Below are 23,070 nucleotides of genomic sequence, written 5' to 3'. Positions count from 1 at the left end.
TGGAGAAAATAAATCCGACCTATCTGAAGCACAAAACTAGCTTTTAAATATAACAGTATCCATTACCTTTCTACTTGTTGCCAATGGTGTGCGCAGTCTGTTTTATGAAGCTGTAAGTAAAGTAAACCCGCTTATTTTATTCCTCAACCAACGCAGGTCATGACTGTAAAAATAATTCTAGCATTGCTAATCGTAGGATTTGCAGTCATCATCAGCTACAAATCTGCCAGATGTGCAAATGTGTAGCTTGCAGGCCAATTAGCACTGCACAACATTTTTTTGGAGTGCGTTTCAAGGAAGATAAACTCATGGTACAGCTCATTTCATTGGCATAGATGTAATTGTTCCGCAGCATTTTAATCGCAACTCATTAACGCTTTCTATTAGCCAGCAGTTACACCAAAGCTGACGTTGACATTTATGACGTGCTGTCACACTGCGGCGTCAGGGACAAGCTTCAATTACAGTCACTACAGTCCACCTTTCCTATGCTCAGTTCAGTTGCTGAAGGTTGAAATACGAGTAAGAAACTGATCATTTTCTGTCTTTTTGTAGGTTTTGTATAGAACGCTTCAGGTGTGTCACGCATCCATCCATGCAGAGGAAAAGTACAAGCCAACACACAGTATAACCCATTAGCTTGTGGGCCCTTGGTGGGTGATGTTATCCAGAACCACACATCATGCACAAACACACACACGCACACTCAAAAGTCCCCAGGCTATGAGTGCACTGATAAAGTGTACTCCCGGAGTGGCTTGCGATGCACCTTACACCAGCAACGTGGAGAAGATTGTCATGCCACATTTGTTCTACATGAAGTGATGGGGAGGAAACATCACTGCGGGGAGTTTGTGATGGAGATGAACTGCCAGCTTGGGAGGGGAAAAAAAATGTACACACATGAAAGCAGGCCACAGATTAAGCCAGCGCGATGCGCTTCAATGGTTTACTGCATGACGATGTTCCTTGGACCTAAACAGCCAACGACTAAAACCACTCATTTGAGAGAGGAATTCTGCCAAAGTGCAACAACTGGTGAAATATGCATTCCTGTTTTTGTTTCATGTAAAAAAAAAAATACATATATTATTTATTAAAATAATGTAAAGGTTTCTTCGCCAAGTCCCAAACGGTTAAAGCAAACATTCTTTGTTGCATATTCCCACACAGCAGAAATAATGTGTCATAAAGTCAAAAAGTTGACCATTTTGGGACATGCAGTTAGTTAAAAATCGACACCACAGTTGCTTCAGGCTCAGGTGACGACGGCCAATCGTGGGCAGCTTGTGAACATTGGTTATTACCTGAGCAACTCTGACATCATTTTTTAAGTCGACAGCAAGTGTCAAAATGGCCACCTCCTAAGATTGGGCGCGGGTATTTTACTGCTTAATTCATTTTCCGTCAAAGCAATATTACTCACAATGACAAGTTTAGACAATTAGGATAGCAAAGAACACATTTTAAATATTTTTTGTTTTAGTATACCTCCTCTTTAAAGGGGTAAAGCAATGCAATATGGATGCTATTAAGCGTTAACATTAAGCAAGCAGACTGAAAGGTTCATCTGTTTCTGTTTTGATTACACATGGAGCAACTCTGTTTGATAAATATTTAGCTTGACGGTAAATTGCACCTGGGAGTGACATTAAACATATTGATGTTTTTTTGGGGGGGGAAAAATTGTTTTCTGTGTGCTCAAGTGCTGCATATTGTCAAGTAACTTCAGTCCATTGCCACCATACAAACCGCTCATGTTTGAGGTTATAAATCAAACAAGGCAAATGACGGTTAGTGTGTTGAGGAACTCCTAAGTTAGATCGTTCCCATTTGAACTTGATGTTTTGGCCCAGCTTTCCACATGTTTGATCCTGACCCTTAATGCAGCAAATTGCCAAGTTCATCCATCCTTGTTTGTGCTGTTTATACAGAACAAAGCCCCAGAAAAAATGCTGAACAACGCCAGTTTTGAGTGTACATAAACATACACATTGACCCGTGCAAATCTCATGCATTAACGCAATTCCAATCAATTAATTAGTCCTCGTTAAAAAATTGTGTTAGTCAAAATTATAATGTTTAACTGTGCTTTCTTGAAGCTAATTAGATCATATTTCATGCACTTGGGTTGCTTCTACTTGAGTTGTAGGATGACGGAAAACAAAGATCAATCACACCATGGACACTGATTGGCTGTCATTGTGTTTGTGTTTGACTTAACCTGATAGACTCCTGCTGCAGGTGGGAGGACAGGTGAAAATGCAAAAGGAAATGAAAATTGTTGGTATGATTAATGGTAAATACAATATCTGCATATTCTACTGTACTTGCTGTAGTAAGCATAAAGAAAGTTTGATGTTTGATGTTTTCATAACCTCTGCCAAAATCCGTGATTTTTCTTTGGGAAGTGACGCAATGAGGGAGTGAGGGAAAACACTTCCCCTGAAATATTTCCTGTACGTAAATGCACGTTGCAACTGTAATGACCAAATGATGAGTAAAATAAATTAAAAAGACATGTTGACGATGGGAAAATACTGTCGACTAATTTTCATATTAGTATCATATTAGTTCCTGACAGCCATACATAGAAGCAGCTCTAGTTTAGCCTATCACATAAATACAAAGCATCCAGGTGTGACTACGGCTTCAGCTAACAATAGCAACCACGGCTAAGTATAAAAATTGCCCCATTCCTCCTGCTGGTCAAAACTTACGGTGGCAGCAAGCACTTGGAACTCCTCTCAAATAGGACAGAAGATTAATGGATGCACTTGCAACTATTTAAGTCTGTGACAAAAAAAATAAATTAAAAAAAATAAAACTGAAGCCACTTTTTTATTGTTGTATATCAATATTTTGATACGCCAAAATTAATACAATGAATCTAAACTACAAAAGAAGAAAAACAGGTTGAGGGTTTCTCTGAATTTTTTTTAGGTGTGATTAAAATTAAATTAGATCAATAAATTCCTTATTTCTTTAATCTCTTGACAGCACGAGTAAACTCTTGGTAGAGGTCTTCTGAGGACATAGGCGAACAAAGCTTTGGGGGACTTGTGCCAATGCGAAACGTAGGCATGAGTCTTCCTCTGACTAATATAAAAAAAAATAATAAAAACAAAACACTACAGGACTGTGTTTAATGCAGCACGGCAACATTTACAAGCCCGACTCTCACCTCTCGGCCATCTATTCCCCATTTCGCAAATGACAGCGGTGTCTTTCAAACTGTTTGCTATAAGACTCGCCTTCCAAAATATATAAATGAAAGAATAAGCGAGGGGGGGAAATAAAATTAGATTCTCATTCCCATCAGGGAAGCACAAGGAGTTCTCAAGCCTCGGGTCTTCGAGCTAGAACAAACAGCGTCGTAAGAGTCAAGCGGAGGCTAAAAGGGATTGTCGTGGCTTCTTGTTATTATAATAAACCGACTGCATAGTATGAACAAGTTCCATAGGGAGAGCCTTTGATCAAGCTAACATCTCCCTTGTGGCGGATTCATTTTAATGGGGAGATAAAAGGCTACCTTTTATGCTGACTCCTTTTCATCTGCGGACTCTGAGAAATAGAACCTAGAGAAAATCTGATTGTCTTTCTTGATCGCAGATGTGCACAAAAACACAGGCTGGCAATCTGTTTTACACCAAACCGCCGGCGCCGGCGCCATGGCCGTGGCAGCTCACGGTCCATGATGAGTTTGAGAGTTACTGAGGAGAGACAGGGATTTCAGAAGATGGAAGCCGATAATCCAGGAAAGAGCGAGGTGGCAATGGGATTCGGCTAATACTCAAACAAGCGCTCGGCTTTGCGGAGCGGCTCGCACTACGGTGATAAGCCCCGCACAAATGTCGGTTTTATTGTGCGGAGAGGTTAAATCCCAGAGTAAAAATATCACATAACATCAAAAAAGATGATGGAGCAGTAACATACTCCTAAAATATATCAAATCTGTCACACCATATTGTTGCTATTCGATATGCAATATCCTGTCAAGTGCAGAAATTGTACTAGACTGGAATTTGACTGTCAAGTGTTTAGGAAAATGGCCATTGACAACTTTATTCAGTCCGATAAAAATTTAAGTACCACAATAAAAGAACATGTTTAACTCATTCAATCCCTAAGACGTAGTTTTACGGGTTTTTTTTTGCCAGTGTTTGCCGAAAAAAAAAGGGTCTTAAAATGGCTTATAGTAAGTTATCGATTCCTGTGGAGAATTAAGAACTAAACTAATCGACTACTTTAAGACCTTATCCAACTGAGGAGCAATTGTTGGAGAGTCTCAGCAAAGATAGCGACGCTTGAGAGCTCCTCTTTCGTTCAAGGTCGCCGGAGGTTCACCTGTACTGCTCTTGTCGCAAAAAAAAAAAAAATAAAAAATACAAATACAAAATACAAATACAAATACAAAAAAGTATTTAAGTCTTACAGTGACAATTTCTTTAGGTAAAGCTAATCCATGACTAATGTAATTGATAAGTTGAGTGATGTGTACCAAGCCATTTATAGAAACTTGAAAGGTTTTGAAAAAAATTATAAAACGGAAAAGAAATACTAAGAACTAACCGCAATTGAATGTCCATAGTTTTTTTTTTTTTTTATTAATGTAAACATAGGCCTTTAATAATGAATTAGGGCTCACTTAGCGCCGTCTCTAACTCGTCCACTGCCATTGACGCCTATAGACGTCAAAGATCCCTTTTTACTGCCGGGGGGCTTTCCCACTCTCCCTTTACTGCAGAGTGTTCCAGCATGAGCACAGGTTTGCGTTACCATGGCTACAAAGTGTGGTATGTATAGGATAAGAGGCTAGTGGTACTTTTTGAAACAACTGGAGATGTTTCACAGAGGACTGGCTGACTCCAAAGTGAAGCGCATCAGAGCCAGCCGACCGAAATGTGATGAAGCCATGGATTGCTTTCTAACCTTTGCCAGCGGCCTGAGCAGAAAAAAAAAATCTGCACTTAAATACCACATCGTTTGGCTGGTCCAATTTAAAGGCCACGTTTAAGACTGTTGGCTTGACACAGTGCGCCAATGGTCCAAGTCAACAAGTAGGAGAGATTTACAAGGGCCACTGGGACCAAATATCATTACCTGACTTTTCTCTTTATTGAAGTTTAGGAAGTTCAAGGTGATTTGGGCTTTAATGTCTTCCAAACATAATAAAGGTTTTAAGGAAAATATATCTTTGTCCTGCGCACATTGGAGAGGTTACTGGGACTTCCCTGTAATGTCAAGTGCCTTTTTCTTCATCTTCTCCTTCCAATATGTCTGTGATGTCATGCTCAAGTGACTATAATATTATGAAGCAATGACAACTAATCGAATATCAAATTCATCAAAAATCATATTGGATGATCATCAATCATTCTGAGAGCTAGTTTACTTTAAAATTGCTGCAATGTTCAAATTCAGCTTCTCAGTAGTAAATATTATCCAGTTTCTGTAGTCCTCCACACATTAACACTTGGTATCTTTGTTTGGAATCATTTGCAAACGTTTTGCTTTGCTTTGAAATGGAATCAATGACATTTTTTCCCATGTTTCGGAAGAAAACAGCAACTGAAATCTAGTTGACTTAGATTTTCTTCAGCCAATTTAAAGTAATCCTGTTTTCAATAAACAAATCAAAATAAAAACATGTTTTCATCCGATGAATCAAATGAATAAACAAAATAAATGATGTGGTTATCAATTAATCAAATAAAGTTTACACTTCAGTTTTCACAGGCTAAAAATTATTGCTACCAATAATCCACGTATCCAACAACAATGCAGCTCTGCTTAGTTATTGGCTTTTTCGCAGCATTGCCGCCACCATTCTCAAAGACCTAAAGTACAATGTTTAAGAACTTTTCCCAAACAGCTGTCAAACTTTTCAAAGGATGACACCTAATCTGGAATGTACACAACAGCGGATGAAAAAAAAACAATACAGTGGGACAACAACGGGCTTAGAGTAAAGCCCAAAAGCAAACATAAGTCATAAATCAGTGTAAAATGAAGGAGCTTAGCATTCAAAAGTGCAGAATGATTTGGGAAAGCCCATAATCTCCTTTGTATTACATGAACGACGTGGCAAACATGACACGCAAACACGGAGTGACCCCACAGGTGGTGAGCGAAGGCTTAATGAAAGGCCCGGTTGTTTTTCAGCGAGCAGATGGATGGGCCTCTGGGCTTGCGCCGTTTCAATCTTGTCCCACATTGCTGCCATCGCCCCTTTTAACAGCGGTTTTCCTGCCAGCTCATCACAAACGCGGATCAGCGCGCGCTCGGAATGGGCAGGGAGTCGCCAAAGCCGCGTGGTCGATCCGCACCGGGCCACGCGTAAAAAGGCTGAACGAGCAGGGGCGTCCCCCTCAAAAAAAAAAAAAAAAAATTCCGCATAATCAAAAGGAAGGCAAATTTCCCAGCAATAGATGATACAGGCCGACATCATTGATAAACATAGCACACGGCGAAATCCTTTGGGGGAGCGCGGTTGGACGTTATGCAATTTTAATGGGCTTGCTCCAAATTCCTTCCCAGGCTGCATGGCACAAGCAGTTGATTAATCAAGCACGTACAGCGCATTCTTATCCTTAATTCACACAAACTTGCATTACCAACAGTTGTCGCAAACACGGTAATCCCAAAAGCAAATCCGCCTGTTCCATTATCTCTCAAACACAGACATAAACTGAGCATTTTTTAAATATAAGTATACTCGGTCTCCACTTCTCCAAGTTCATCACAGTGAAGCCTCCAGAGTGGCGCACAATTATGTACAGACTTCCAAGTTCTGATTTAAAAACTATCCAGCACAGGAAAAAATGGGCCAGAGTCAAAAACCATTGCCACCACGAAAAAAACATTGATAGGCAATAATCAGTGCTGCCTTGGAATACAAGTTGTTGTGCAGGCAATTTTATTTACCATCACGCCAAGTTAACCACTGTGGCATAAAATGTTAAAAGTTAAGCCAATTTATTTTACAAGAACATATTTTATACAACACCACTATCTTGATACGGTATTACAATTAATAATATATAATATGAATTAAGCAACAAAAATCCACAAGTTTTTAGCTCTCTCATTTAGATAGCCATTTTTCCGCTTACTATTGACTAAAAGTGGTGTCACCATTGCTCAGGGCTCAAGTAATGACCAATCAACCGTGATGTCATTTTTAATCGAGACAAAGTGGCAAAATGGCCACCCCGTGAGCTGGATAAAAGCAGCGTGGATTTTGCCATTCAACTCATACTCTGCAAACACAATATTAATTTAGAATGTCATGTGTGAGTGCATTGAACATATTATAGTAAAGAAAACATTTGGGTTGACTTCCCTCTTAAATGTGTTCGCAAATACGGTATGTTGGCGGTTCACACGAACCTCCATGAGTGTGCGCCGAAACACAGCCATAGCCAATTAAAAAGTGACCTGAAACTCACAACATAACTCTTTGTTTTGAGTGGAAACGCATTTGCACTATCAAGTCATGACTTGTTTTTGTTTGTTTGTTTTTTAAACTTCTGTTAGTCTGGATATCTTCTGTTACATCTCACAAATCAGTTTTGGCGCTTAGACATAGAACATTGTTATGATTGGGGGAGGAAAAAAAAAAAGTGTCCCTCTGAGTGTCTCAAGCTGCTTTGCATTCAAAAACGAAAATCGGTTGAAATGTTAAAAATTGTTATTATGTACCCCACTTTAGTAATAACTACAGCACGCAGTGGTCATGTTTCGCGCGTGGGAACAGAGAGCATTTTAAAGCGCACACAGAAAGCATATGTGGGTACCTTCCGTGCGGATGGTGAAGGGAGAGTCCCCCAGTCTCTTGGCTGAGAATTGCCCCCCCAGAGAAGTCATTAGAAAGCACAGGCTGAAGAAGCCAATTCCAGCCACGAATATCCTGCAACACACAAAAGCGCGAGGAAGCGGGGAAGTGTTAAAAGGAGTGAATGGCGTTTCATGTGAGAAGGCAGGAAATGCGGAGCTGAGTAATTTGGGAGAATTGAAGACAGGCAAGGCATTTACAGGCAGGTAAAGTGGCGCTGGGAGAATATAGCTTGACAAAACAAATTATCGTGGGTGCGGTTGGCAAGGCGACAATTGACATGACAAGGCCATTGAGAAAAGTAGAAAACAAATATCGCAACAATGCAAAAAGAAGAAAAACATTCATGTTACACTTTTTTACCAAATATGACTTCACTTTGGAAAAAGGCAACGATCACACACATTAACTGTATATCTGATGTATGAGCCCGAGAATGGGTGGAAAACAAATTGTATGACGTGCGCATCACTTTGACAGCGCAGCATAAATGCAGCAGCATTTAGTCTTGTTGCGCCAATATTTTTTTTTATATTACTGTAGTGACACTTAGAAACAGCAAAAAGGTTAGTTTCTCAAATACAAATCAAGCAATAATAACAATGATGACCTTAAAAAAAGTTGTTGTAGTTGTAAATTCAGTATTATTGCAATCATTAAACTATCAAAGCAAAAAAAACAATAAAAAGGCTGTTTAATAAAGAGGTAGTCGACAAATTTAACAATTTTTTGCTGTAAATATGTTATATTTTGCCTGTAATGACCCATTTATTGCCAGCCATTTTTAGATACAGAACTCCTTGAAAATATTTGTATAAGTATGTGAGATCTAATGTCTGGACTGTTAAAAACATAGAATTACAGTTTGGGGACTTAATTAGCTCATTTGAGCTCATAAGGTAATGAGCAATTAATCACAGTTCAGCTTCTGAACATCACATGACCAACAGGTGAGCCATGATTTGTTGTTGCAACCAAGGCCTTGAGCACAGGTGATGTCTTTTTCAGTAGAGAGCAAGTACAAAAATTGGCTTTTAAAATATATTAATGCCACATGTAAAAAAATACAGTATATACATCAAGTTCACAAGAAAAAAAACATTTTATGGCTAAAAATAGTGAAATAAATGGCTTAACCCTTCAAGCATGTTATAAAGAAGATATGAATTTGAAGGTGGGCGCCTCGGTGGAGCAGTGGTTAGCATGTCCGCCTCACAGTCCAACCTTCCTGTGTGGAGTTTGCAAGTTCCCCTTGAGCCCAAGTGGGTTCTCTCCGGCCACTCTGGCCTCCTCCCACACTCCAAAAACATGCATGATAGGTGTACAGGACATTCTAAATTGTCCTTAGGCGTGATTGGGAGCGTGAATGGTTGTTCGTTTCTGTGTGCCCTGAAATTGGCTGGCAACAGAAGTCAGCTGGGATAGGCACCAGCAATCCTCAAGAAATCGTAATTGTCCTGAATGAATGAAGAAAATCAGGATTTTTTTTGCAATTTTCCATCGTTGTGGTGCTATTTTTAGAACAGGTCCTTGGAGTCTCCCATTGTTGGCACAAAATGAAGTGCCAATCTTCACATCCTTGTGGATGGTACTTCCATCAAAGCTGTAAAAAATAAACTTTATCCCCCGTGTTGGTGACATTTATTAACCTCAAGGAAAGGAGAAAAACGTGTTTTTTTACAAGGCGGTGTAAAATAAAAAAAAGTAGCGGAAAATCCTGAAAACTGGGGCAATAATGGGCTCTTAACAGTCTTAGCAGCATCAGCTGTTGTGCTTTGCATAGAATCCATCTATTAGTGACACACGGATACAGACTCCCTGGCTTTTGTGCATAAATAGGTTTCATAAAATCTCAGGAGGGGCGGAAATTGAGACAGCAGTGCGTGCATTCTCTCTTGTTAAGACAGCCCAGTGAGATTCATGTGTTTGACTTGAAAGAGAGGAAAGGCAGGTGTTTTGTAGCCGTGTAAATCCTGACCCAGTTAAGCTACTGTTGTCAAAAAGAAAGAGATCAAAGTGTTATCTGAGTACACCAAAGAGACTTTGGGGGACTGGAGAGGAGGGGAAATGTCTGATTTTCATCCACTGGACAAAATAGCAATCAGCTTTCATGACTTATAAAGCAAGCCGGGTTTAAAAATTGAAGAGTGATTCACAAGTTTTTAGTCAATGCCCGGCTTAGTGTCAAAGTAGCGTCAGTCACGCAAAAGTAGTGAATGGAACCAGAGAATATAAATGTGCCTCGTTAGTAAGGAATTCCCATTGTCAGCTAAGAAGTCACAAAACGCACTGATCCGGCTCACCCATAGGGATGAAGAGGATGCCGAATGATGCGTTGGGGATAAGACGTCTCGGTTATATGATCCTGATATAGCCAATCCTCCATTTTCCATAGCCGCTTATCCCCACAGGGGTCGCAGGCTTGCTGGCGCCTATCTCAGCTGGCTTTGGGCAGTAGGCGGGGGACACCCTGAGCTGGTTGCCAACCAATCGCAGGGCACACAGAGACGATCGACCAATCACGCGCATTTAGTATGTCCAATTCACCTGCCTGGGGAGTGGGAGGAAGCCGGAGTGCCCCGAAAGAACAAACGCAGGCTCGGGGAGAACATGCAAACTCCACACAGGAAGGCCGGAGCCAGGTGGATTTGAACCGGGACCTTTAAACTGAGGCGGACGTGCTATTCACTGCGCCACCGAGCCGCCCTCCTGATATCCTGATAATGAATTCATTTACTGTCAGCCCTGTAAATATGGATCTTTGACTATGAATGATGTGGGGGGTTGTGCACCCAAATGCAGAGAAGCCGGGATGCAGGGTTTGCGAAAAAAAAACAAAAACAAATAATAATAAGGTGAAGAAGGGCTAAATTAATAGGGTCAACAACCTAACCAAAGTAAAAAGTCAAATAGCAGGAGTCATTCTCTACAAAAAATTTGCAAACAGGACTCGTAAATCCTCGCGTTCAAACAACAAGTATACGTGACGGCGACAGAAACAACGGCTACGTAAATTCCAATACAATGAGTCATTGTCATTGTCAATGACCACACACAAGAACTGAAAGGAAACAGGAAACAAGATACACTCAAAACAAACGAGACGATGAACTCCTGGGCAAGACACAATTGGAGCATGGAGCTGATTGGCAGACGCAAGTGAAGCAGATTAATGGGGACGGATGGACGCGATCACACTACTAAGACACTGACAAGTGGAACAGAAACATGAACAAAGTAAGAACATGAACAAAACCCCCACCAAATAAGCCAGAATGTGAAAAACTAATCAAAAAGAAAAAAAAAAAAAAAAAGCCCCAAAACGAAAAGAACAGAAAACCCCGATACCAATTTAAACACCACAAATACCACCTAGAACATAACAATTGGCAGTCAATGAGTTAATAATGTGATTGTGGAATATTAATCAAGCCATTGCTTACTTTTTCAGTGATGCACACCTGTGAAATGTGTTGCTGTTGTGTGTTTTTTTTATTTGTTTATTTTTAACCTCCTAGCTACGTACCCTCTAAAAAAAAGCAACAACAATAACTTTTGGATGAAAAACAGACCTAAAACTGAGCGCTGTGCCATTTGTGTCTGACTTTTTTTTTTCCGCAACTCCACAAGATTTGATGTTTTATTTCTGGCTCATCTGCTGGAAAATTGCATCATTAATGACTGTGTATTCATGGAAAATTTAGCAAAGTAAAACCATGCGAAATTTTGCAGGTAAGTCACAATTCAGCAATGGGTTGCTTTATGTTACAATTAATTTGCTCTTAATTTGATAAACGCAACTGTCCTGTACTCGTACTCCCATTTTAGATGCGCTGCTATAGATATTCTTTTAGCTACTGTGGTATTAATCTATTGACTGAATTTATAGTTGAGAAAACACTCCAGTGATACTGTATGCATGCCTTTAAGCATTTAATGTTGTACAGGACACTAGAAAGCGCACTAAATCAAAATTGAAAACATCTAAAGTGCTAATTTTCCAAAGTTTGTCATTTTAAATGATCGCTAATTACTGTGAAAGTTTTAAAAGTGACTTAATTAGTTTACATGAGCATCTGGCATGTGCTTGATTTGCATTTTTAGACGTGCAAAAACGCGGTCGATATGAAATGTAAAGAGGCATAAAATCTATTTAGCGGGTGTGAGCGTGTGAGCTGCTCATGAGTCGTCCTAGGGCAATTGCCCCCCCACCCCCCTTAATTTTTATTCAACTATTTTGAAAAGGGATGTTAGGTGGGTGATGCGGGAGGATTAGACCTCGCTCCTCCTGCACTGACAAGCCTTTAATTAACAGGCTTAAAGTAAATGCTCTGCTCCCTTTAATTGGATCAGGAGAGGAGATGAGCTATCGGCTAATTGGCTTCCTCAAACATATACACCTATCTGATTTAGCCTCTTGGCAGATGATTTGGTAAGTGGACAAGTTATGCTAGATACTGGGGAGGCGTTGACATTCTCCGCCAAAGTTTTGCTGGCAACAAGAACTACAAAAAGAACCTGAATCAGTGTTGAGGTTCGCACGTTTTTGAAAGCAGCCGAAAAAAAAAAGACACTTTCTAACATCTTGCAGATGTGTGCCCACATTTTTTTGCCTCGAGATCTACTTTTCCAGCAGCCCACCTCTTACAATTTACTGGGGGGGAGGAAGAGGAGGCAAATTCTGAATGAATACATTTAAAATTAAATTAATACCCTTCTCGTTTGCAGCGATATCACCGAGCAACGCTGCGTGATGTTACAGTTTAGTGAACACCATAAATGGAAATACACATTTGGGCTGTGTCACTCACATGTTCAGATTTTTCCAACTGCAGACAGACAGATTCCGACTCCATCAGTTTTCTTAGGCTTGCAGTACTCGGGAGGGGTAAAATGACCCAGGCAAGATGGACATTATCGGGCAGGAAGTATGGGATGAGATCTGTTTTTTTTTTTTTCTTGGTGGCAGAGATGTGAAATGAGACATGGGGAGAATGTGTTGCTTGTCTAGCCACTGTATTTTCGTCAAACAGCCAGACGTAAGCGGGCCAGATAATGCCTCAAGATGAAATGTGGGATATCAAGTAACATATGAAACGAACAGCCTTAGAACTCTTTTATTGTGAAGTTCCTCCCAGAAGCAAGTTCATAAACACTACGAGATCGTCGTTATCCCGGCATTTGATGTAAACAACGCTGTGTTCTTTTTTTCCTCGATTAACTTTTTTTTTCCATATGTTTTTTTAATGTTGTGCAACGTCACGTGACTAACAATGGTGGTCGCCCGCGATCGACACAATGAACATCCCTTTTATAACATATCAAAATAAAATCAGCCGTCCAATGAACATATTTTAGGCCAAGAACAGGCATTTGGTTATAAAAAAAAAAAACACTCGTTCACACACAAACAAAGCTCAGCCACATGTTGATAATGGCGCTACCCATGCTGCAAGTGCAACGTCAGGGGCTGGTTTCAACACTCGCTCCATAGCTGCTCCACATAATGATTCTGATCCAACTACTGTATAATCCTTACGCTAGGGGGGAAACATCTGCTGAGCGGGGGTGTCGACAAATGACGCAGTCCACCTCGATGTTTGCTTCTTGAATTGCTTCTGTGTGTCAAACGCAATTGGATTGAAGTATGTGGGAACAGGGATCTAAGATGACCTCTATTCCTAAGGTATCAGTTTGATGGCTAAACTGCAGTTTAGTGATGGGACTACAGCTACAACTGGAGCTATTTTTTTACTAGTCAACTTATCACCAACACAAGTCGCAATTAGTCGACTAATTAAATCAAATGTACTGTAAATCAGGTGTTCCAAACCACTGATCTGGGGCCCGGTACCGTGGGATTAGAGCTGTATGATTATGGCCAAAATAATAATCACAATTACTTGGTCCATATTGAAATCACGATTATTAATCATGTTTGGTCAAACGTGTGTATTTACTGCCCTTTTTAAAAAAAATAGCAGTAAATAAACAAGCCTTGATACTTACAAAGAATAAACTAAAGTAAATAATAATTAAAACAGACAAGGCAAAAACCTGGCACACCGCTAACTCACTCGTTGAGTGCAAACCAATGAAAAACTTGAAGCCTACTTAGAACCAAGTACATTACTACTTTTAAGCAAATATGAATCAATAAGCAGTCAATAGGTTGATTTATATTGCTTTTTTTTTGTTAACATTACAGATTATACAATTTTCGGTCAATTTTGTATTGTATATAATGATCTAACTTATAGTCACTGCTCTTTTTTTTAGTGGTGGCTTTGCAAAAAATAACTGTGAAACACTGGTTTAGTTCCAACCCCCCCCATAAATGTGCTTCTCATTCATAAAAATCGGAAAAATATGTGTAAGGTTGTCTTTTTCAAAAGTCTTATATTGCAAATAGTAAAATAGTCATTTGCTGAAAGTTTAAAATGCTTTTTTTCTTTTGTTAATGTAAAAATAATACAATTTAAGGTCTAATTATACAATTTTTATGAATACTGCTCTTATTTGTAGTTATGCAGCAAGTGTGTGTGTGTGGGGGGGTGAAACGTTTACTATTTTCTAGGGGTGGCTTTGCAAAAAATAACTGAGAAATACTGCTTTAGTCACAGACCCCCCCCCCCCCCCCCCCGCTCAAAAGAAAAAAAAATACTAAATAAATACATTGTGCTTCTCATTTATATAAAAAAAAAAAAAATGGGAAAGAAATTGTGTACAACTTTTGATTCAGTAGGCTATCAGCAATAGTAAAAAGACAACGTTAACATTTGCCGAAAGTTGATTTAGATTGCTTTTTTTTGTTTTGTTTAGTTAAGAATGATTCAGTTTCATGTCTAACGGTACAATTTTTATTAATAGCCCCGCAGCGAGTGTGAGGTGGTGAAATTTTTACTCTTTTCTAGAGATGGCTTTGCAAAAAATATATATAAAAAAAAGCCTTTCCTCCAAAAAGGCTGTGCATCTTATTCGTCAAAATGGAAAAAGAAATTGTGTACAATATTTCTTTTTGGTAGTCTTATATTGATGTGCATTGTCATTGAACTCTTACAGGCCAAAACAAACAAACAAACAAAAAAACTGACAGTTTTTTTTAGGTTTTACAACGAAACTTCATTGGGGGCCAAGATGATCGCATCTCAAATCATAGCACACTGACGACCAATTGGGCTCAGCTGAGCCAACAAATTTCTTCGAAGTACTTGTTACTCGAAAACCGAACGCACCAATGCGTCCACGATAAGCAGATAAAAAGAGCTCCTTACCTGAACGGCTTGAACGTGACGAGCCATCTCCTGACCATTATTTTGCCGTCGGTGCTTACAATCATCATTTCCCAAAACGAGCGACCCCTGAAACGGACGCGAAGATTCCCCTTTGTCGCTGACCAAACATCTTGTCGGTTCTCCGAGCGGCGAAATGAAAGAGTTCTAATGCGGCATTTCCCCGGTGGAAAGTTTCATCCCGTGCCCGTAGACTTTCTTTTTTCTTTTTCTTTTTGCAGCGGTGTCTGGTGATGATGGCGCGATGTCGCCGCAGGTTGCTTTTCCGCCGTTGGATGAAGTTGTGGAGAGTCCGCTTCAGCGCGCAGGAAGCTGTGGACGAGGCCACGTAGCGCTCGGGTAAGATGGTTTAAACTTCTTTCCTGAGCCCTCTCGAATGAGCTGACACTCAGTGGCTCCCGGCAATTTGTTTGCTTAGTGAGTCAAGCTACGCCAACAATGCGCAAGTTATCCGGTAAGGATTTCACAATAAGTCTTTACTACACTTGTCACGCCTAATATCACAAGGAAACGAAATGTTAACCACCCAATTGATGATTACAAATATGTGTTTCTTTCTAAAACATATATTTAATGCATACAACGCAAATTAAAAAAATAACGTGTATACATCTATACACTTATCTTGTTAGACACAAAGCTGCCTCTTCCGCTGTGCACGTTACTTCCGGTTATCTTAGCGGATGAATTGGTCTCACACCATGAACAGCTCCAGCTGGTCAATTTTCCTTCACCTACTCCAACATTTCACTATGTATACCTTTGAACCACTTGTCACATAAAAAACACACATACACTAAGCCGTAATGTCATTACATGCGAATTAAAACAACGCAAAACGGGCGAACTCCGATTAAAATGTAAATAAATACAAAATATATGAACAGATAATACAAGGTTGTATACACAAGCTTTTGTACGCCACTGACATGAAACACTTTAGCTTGCTGTCACATAACGCTAACATTAATTCTAGCGTGTGATTATGGTCTGGTTAAATTGTGTAAATTGCACTAGAAACAATGTGAAAGCGGCATGAATCTGACACCTTGTTCCCCTGAGAGTAGTATTTCAGGACCACGGAGAGCGACATTCACCGTAGCCAGGAAACAACAGCGGCATCTAGAGGTCACCAGACGCCTCAGGAGGAATATTTAATGTCAGGAAAAAAAATCATTTCTTAAAAGGAATTTAACTGTCGTTGATTTGCAAAAACAAAAAAACACACACACACAAGAAAAAGTGGCAGTATTTTTGTAAAAGTGGTGAAAATGCAGTTGAATAGCGTGTGACACAATGCAAATGAAAGTGACATTCCTCATGTTCTGCTTCACTTGCCCCGTGACGCTTGACTGACAGCCAACCACCCACGCGAGCTGTCCAAGTGGTGGGAAGAGGTCTGCTCCATCAGTAGCAATCCAGTGGGTAAACATTTGATTTTTACACGTGTTTACTGCATCGCATCGGCCTGGGGGATGCATGCTGCATTTTACACAAGTCTGATATAGGTAAAGAGGACCAGGGCTGTACTTAAATACAATAGCAATATAGCAATATAGCAATATATATATATATATATATATATATATATATATATATATATATATATATATATATATATATATATATATATATAAGTTGTGTCTCAGTCACAGTCTAGGTTGATAGCATGCCTGCTTTTACAAAGTTGGCCTGCATTGAATTATTGCCTTGCTGATTGACAGCGCAGGTCAACAGCAGAAGGACGATTTGCATTTTCATTTCGTTCACCATTGACTCGCTTCTCCTGTGGTTTGAAACGCTCTCTGGTAGAAACACACACATGCACGCACACAAACGCTTGCCATGCAAATGCAGATGCACGGTTGGGACTAAGCGCTACACACTTGGTCTGCGTCGATTTGATTTAGCACAGCAAAGATAATCACCTATAAAATAAACATGAACTTTCCTCTTGATAAAATTGTTTTTATGGCTCAATAACATTAATGTGAAAATCTAGCAAGGCAGATTTCATCATTTACACTCCATTACTGCCTTTTTTTCCTTTGGACTATATGGTATTTCATTATAGTGACAATGTTGTATTCAAACTTAATGTACTTGAGCACAATAAAATTAGTAAAATCTTCTCTGAAAACTGTAACAAAACTTTACTTTTACAATAAGCCTCTTTAATGAAAAGGCGTTTTGAATAATTTAATGAACTGTGTGAGTTGTCGGTATGTATATATGTATATATATCCATCCATCCATCCATCAATTTTCTATAGCTGCTTATCCTCACGAGAGTTGCTGGTGCCTATCCCAGCTTTCTATGGGCAGCAGGCGGGGAACCCTCAACTGGTTGCCAGCCAATCGCATGTCAAAGTCATTAAGAGACATGTGGCAGATCCAACCATATACAGGTGTATATGGCTGGATCTGTCTATAATAGGAGCAACAACAAGACATATGCCCACTTGCCTTGTGTTCAGGAACTTTTTGTCGAGCATATTGTTTTGACAGACCAGAAGCCCTCAAAGCAAAAGAAGTCCTGTGAGCGTTGAGAACACAAAGGGACGCCAAAGGGGGTGAAAAAGGCCCGCGGGGAGCACGCAGGCTTGTGGAAGTGACACCGTGACTGACAGAGGCACCGTTCCGTTGTGTGACACGAGCGTGGAACACACCAAGGTGACAAGCTCCCCAACGTGTCAGCCCACGGGTTGCAAAGAGCTCATCTCTGCAGTGTGACTATTTCACACAATCGCTGCCAAAGCAAAGAGAGAGGCTGTTTTTTTTTATCGTATTGTCTTTGCTATGCTCCAAACTTCAATCTATCAGCCAGAAGAGTTTGAACCGAAAAAGATCTACAGGCAGTTTTAGGTGGAAGTGAAGTCTCTCATTCCAGGACATTTCTTAAAAACATGAAATCATGTCTCATGCTGGTCGAATTATACAGGGTGTTTAAAAAACAAAGTTCCAGTGGAACTTTGGGTCATGAGACCTGACTTTGAAGTTCTTTGAGATAAGATACGTTAGTTAGAACAATGCTAAAAAAAAAAATAAAATAAAATAAAAAAAACTCTTAGATGAAATCCCAGTTCCAGTTCACACCAAAACGAACTATATAGGGAAATGACATTGCAAATTTAACCAAACTACATACTGGACAGTAACTTGTATTGTAAAAGTCTACAAGCATAATAAAACAAGAAAAAAATTAGAGCAGAGGTGTCAAACTCATTTTAGCTCAGGGGCCTCATGGAGGGAGATATTTTGGACTGGTAAATATACCAGTCCTGGTCCCAATTCCCAGCAAAGAGCGGTGACAAAATGAGTTGACTTTGCATTTAAGACACTTGGGAACTGTTTTAAATTGTAAAAAACAAATCCTAACATGCTTTTCTTTAAACACGAATGCATACATCGTGCTGGGGCATCTCATGAAATGTACGGTGAGGATTTTTTTTACTGGAGACTTCCAGTGTCATTGCCAGGCTGTCAAAGATTTAAATTGTAAATTTGTCTTTGTTGTATCATGAAAGAAACACTCGAAACTCCATTTCCATTCAAGTTTCTTTGTTGCGCTCCCTCGACTTTTGTTTTCTACGAGCACATCCTCAACTCTCTCTCACTTGGGGAGTAAAACATCCACATTCCACATCCCCAAAATCCGAATGCCCTACTTGCTGCTTCGCCAACTTCCTCTAGGGGGAGAGCGGAGGGAACGTCTCATACAAAGTCGCTACGCGTTGTCTTTTCTTCAGGAATGAAATAACAGGAAAGGACAGTGGTAGAACTCGCAACAACGAGGAAATATGAACAATTGAGTCGCTCCATCGGGGACAACTTCAGACAAGCTTTTTATCTTAGCGCAAGTCGACTCCCTCTGGATCCCTTTTTCAGCCAACAAGCATCCATCCCGTCCTGGCATCTAACCATGTCCTCATGTCCTCGTCGTGTGAAACATTGCAGTATGCGGAGCAAAGATTTCACCAAATTGGGTTTTGGTACTGGGTGAAAATTGTGATGAAACGTTGTCATCAGCTTGTGCGGGTGGAAAATGGAGAGAAGAACAGGAGTGACTGATTCCATCTACTTTCTACCTTGTGTTGCAATAAAAAAAGAGAAGAAAATCAATAACAGTTTGTAAAAATTGCTGCTGCACTGTGGATAAAATGTTTTCATGGCTTTGTGTGAAACACAGTGGGTGAGGGCAGTTAGGAGTGAATGCCAGAGAGTAATTGACATGACCGCTCACGATCACTGTTGCGAGGACAACTTCATTGGAGAACAGAATAGGAGTTTTGCCAAAATGTTTATACAAAAAAGTGGGGACGTACAAAAAGTCATCAGAGGGCAAATTAGGATTCATGGCCCCCACCAATTGGAATGCAAAAACAGGGATGCAGCAATTGAGTCTTTTTAATATTTTGAAGGGTTACAGAAAATGTGTATTGAATAGCAAGAATTTGGATTTTTTATTTAAAAACAGGCATTTTTTTTTGCTTGGTGAGAATAATAAACTCATAAAAAAATAATTTCTACTTATTTGTGAATGACCAACTTTTTCATATTTTTCATGATACATTGCTATATACAGTATATATATATATATATATTAGTATACTACTTTCCTCCACTTTTTCCAAACCTCTCACCATAAATTTTGATCTTTTTGACAAATTTGCCCATTGAAATAGAACATTTGAGCATGTTTTGTTAAAAAGTGATCAGTATTAACAGCAACATCAAAGTGTGTAGAGTGATCTACATCTATTATGCCAGCACTTGTGCGCTGCTAGCTAGCGGCTAACTTATGTTTGGCATAGCTACAAGGGAGCCCGAGCCACTGATAAACACTAGTGGCAGCTGCCTAAAAATTGTATAAATATACCTAAACATGTATCCTTAAAGTTAACAAAAGAAAAAAGTAAAATAAATCAAATAAATCAACTGTTAAATACTTTTTACAGCATGTATAAACGCTGGTTACAGCTTAGTCTAAACAGAAAAAAAAACAATCATCTGCATGTAGCTGTACACCTAGTAATTTTGAACAGTGTAAAACTTGGTTTATGCTTGACCCATCCGCGAGCTTCGCGTGCCAAAATTACGTCATTTCGGCAACCACGCCAATCCGTACAGAGTCCCACAGGGTAGATTTTCCACAACACGTACCATCCGGAACCTCTGCGCCGAAAACATGGTCGACGAATTATTGATTCTGGAAGTTCACCGGTACAAACATCTTTATGATTCGGCTGAAAAGGACTACCGTGACCTAAATACCGTAAACAAATGCTGGCAAGCACGCAAACTGGGGAGGGATGAGGAGTCTGTTAAAAAAAAAAAAAAGCTAGGAAGAATTTAGATCGTTTGAATCTACTATGATTCTCTTCCTCTGTTCTGGAGTAATGTTGTTTGTATGCTGTAGGATGCCATATACTGCCACCTACAGTATGGGAGAATATCAGATGATTGCGGGGGCAAGCCGCATCGAGTATAAAGTGCGGCAAAACGCATGACGGCGAGATTCCGCGTGTCTCACTTACAAGCCGAGCGTTCCCGCTTCAAGCATAAACCAAGCTTAAGAGTGTGGAGGGTCCTAAATAGGACAAATGGACGAGTCCTGCGAGAAGGCACTGATGCATCAAAGCCTGGCATGGCCGCTGAGAGGTTGGAGAGCTGGACTGATTAAAGCAATGAATCACCAGTGGTGAGGTCCCAGCTTGCCAGCGTCATCGCACATGCTCAACATGTGAGGAGACTTTAATCATGCCGAAGATTCATTTAAAAATTAATGAACATGAGAAAAGGTCTATTTCAATTTGTGTCAATTCAAAGTGAAAAAACAGAAATATAAAGATGCTTTTGTGCCTCTGTGGGTGTTACTGTTTTGGTTAACAATAACGGCATAGAATCAGAATTTTAATCAGAACCTAGTTATTTTCTGATGGGAAAGTAGGAGTTGTATTTGTCAAAGGCTTTTATTTATGAATGACACGGATCACAACATAATCGGGTTATGATCACTATTCAATAAAATACAGACCTAAAAGTTGCACGTTGTACTTCTTTAGAGTGAAATTACCATGTACAAGCCTGACCTGCATAGTAGATCCATATAATAAATGTTTTTTCAATGTGAAAAAAAATCAATAGTTACAGGGTCCTTGTAAAACGGATAAAATACGGGCCGCATATTAAAAAGAGCAATAATTCTCTGTAAAACCTAAATAATCAACGTTAATCCAGCCCCATATTTCATTCGGAACTCCCAACTTTCATCCTTTATTGAGTTCAAGACATGAGTCGATGCCAATAATTACCAGTGCGGACTGTTAGTGATGGAGACAGCCGCAGTCCATCACTGCAAGCGGAATCCCCGCCACAACACCGTACTTGAAACATCTGTCGACTTAACCAAAAACAATTCTGCCAACGTGCTGTTCTGACACAGAGAAATGAACAGCGCCTGCAGAAGAAATATGTCAAGCCAACAACTGTTAATGCTCTGCACGGCATTAAAACACACCTGCGTGGTGACAAGCACATTTTAAATAATCCCGGTATTTTATTTTGAACATTTTCCAGGATCACATTCAAGCTGCTATTCAGGACCTTATTATTATTATTATTATTACTATTATTGTCAGTATTTACTGGTGCCTCAGATTCTATTGTAGCTGCGTGTAGCATAAATTAGCCGCTAGCTAGCAGCGCTGGAGTGCTCCATATAGGCTGGCGTGATGCCATAAATGATTATACACACTTTGATGCTGACATCTTGAAACAGAGCCAGTTCTTGCTGAGCACATTTGAACAAATCAGGCTGATTCAAATTCATAGACCATTGTATATGAGGATGGACTTGAAATAAATCTAACGTTTCTAGAGAAGAAAGTAGAGTGATGCTAAACAGTGGCGTGAATGGTTGTTTGTCTCTAAACCAAAAATATTAGTTTGAATTTGAAGTTTTTCTTTTAAATTGATAATATGGCAGATGCTTGTTATTTTACTATTTTGTTTTTAATCCATCTTGTTTTTCCCCTATTTCGTGACACATTCTGTTTATGCATTGTGAACGAATGCATCACCAATTTTCACTATGTATTTACCTCAACCAACACTTCTCGGATTTTATTTCTCCAAGCAGTGGAAGGAAGCTCATTTGTTATCTTCACTGAAGCACCTAATTGATGAAAAAGCCTTTTTGCCTCTTGGTGTGAAGATTCTAAAGTACCACTGCTTTGCTTTTAGAGCGCAATGTTATCAATTTCTCTCTGGCGATTAAAAGTCCCCGTCATCACATTTTATAGGACACTATGTGTTTGTCACAGCGGAACAAGTAGAAAACAAGCACTAAAACATGCCGTTTTATTTCAGCGTCCCCTGTTCCCTATTGTCTCCTATCAACAATTCCCTCTTAGCGCTATTTTAGACTATTTAAGGCCGTTCTTCAGCCGAAAGGATGGAGCGATGGAGCTTGGCAGAGAGCTAATTGAAATCAGCTGGCACCATTAGCAAGCTGCCACGCCGCTGACAGCAGAGGAGGGCGAACAGCTGATGATGAACAATGTGACAATGATGACTTTTATCGCAACTCCGAGTACAACTTTGTTAACAAGCGCAGCTGCAGGTGGAAAAGCACATTAAAAATAATATTGCTCCCCGGCATACTGATGTCTCCTGTGCAAACACTGAGACAACACTAAAACAACAAATCTTTTCTATTTACACGGCATAGGGGAAAAGTTCAGTTGTGAATAGATCAAGTACCCCCCCCCCCCCACCCCCACACACGCCCCCAGCACTGTAATTGTCTAGATTAATTACCTGTAAATATCCCAATACCAAAGTCATTTTGCATTACACTTAGATTACCTTTACAATAATGGCTCGGATGTGAATGGAGTTTTTAAAACATGCGCCAGATGTGTACTGTGCATACGTGAC

The 23,070-nt window shown here is 39.8% G+C and overlaps 1 protein-coding gene across 2 annotated transcripts in view; it reads right to left on the bottom strand.

Annotated features, from left to right (window-relative positions):
- Window positions 1-15,514, bottom strand: part of LOC148421396 (alpha-1,6-mannosylglycoprotein 6-beta-N-acetylglucosaminyltransferase B-like) — an 86,846-nt gene extending 71,332 nt beyond the window's left edge. The window contains exons 1-2 of one of the 2 annotated variants that reach the window (XM_088420228.1): window positions 15,112-15,514; window positions 7,800-7,912 (exon numbers count right to left, since the gene is read on the bottom strand). In XM_088420228.1, coding sequence (XP_088276354.1) covers window positions 7,800-7,912; window positions 15,112-15,179 — 181 coding nt within the window. In that variant the 5' untranslated portion in view covers window positions 15,180-15,514. The remainder of the gene's footprint in view (window positions 1-7,799; window positions 7,913-15,111) is intronic. The other variant, XM_088420229.1, reaches the window with a different exon arrangement.
- Window positions 15,515-23,070: the final 7,556 nt, after the last annotated feature.

This window comes from Hippichthys cyanospilos, chromosome 7, assembly GCF_059441005.1.
Source record: "Hippichthys cyanospilos isolate Australia breed blue-spotted pipefish chromosome 7, RoL_Hcya_1.0, whole genome shotgun sequence".
Classification (NCBI taxonomy): domain Eukaryota; kingdom Metazoa; phylum Chordata; class Actinopteri; order Syngnathiformes; family Syngnathidae; genus Hippichthys; species Hippichthys cyanospilos.
Note: the sequence above shows the minus strand (reverse complement) of the source record. Positions and strands in the feature narration are given on the sequence as shown.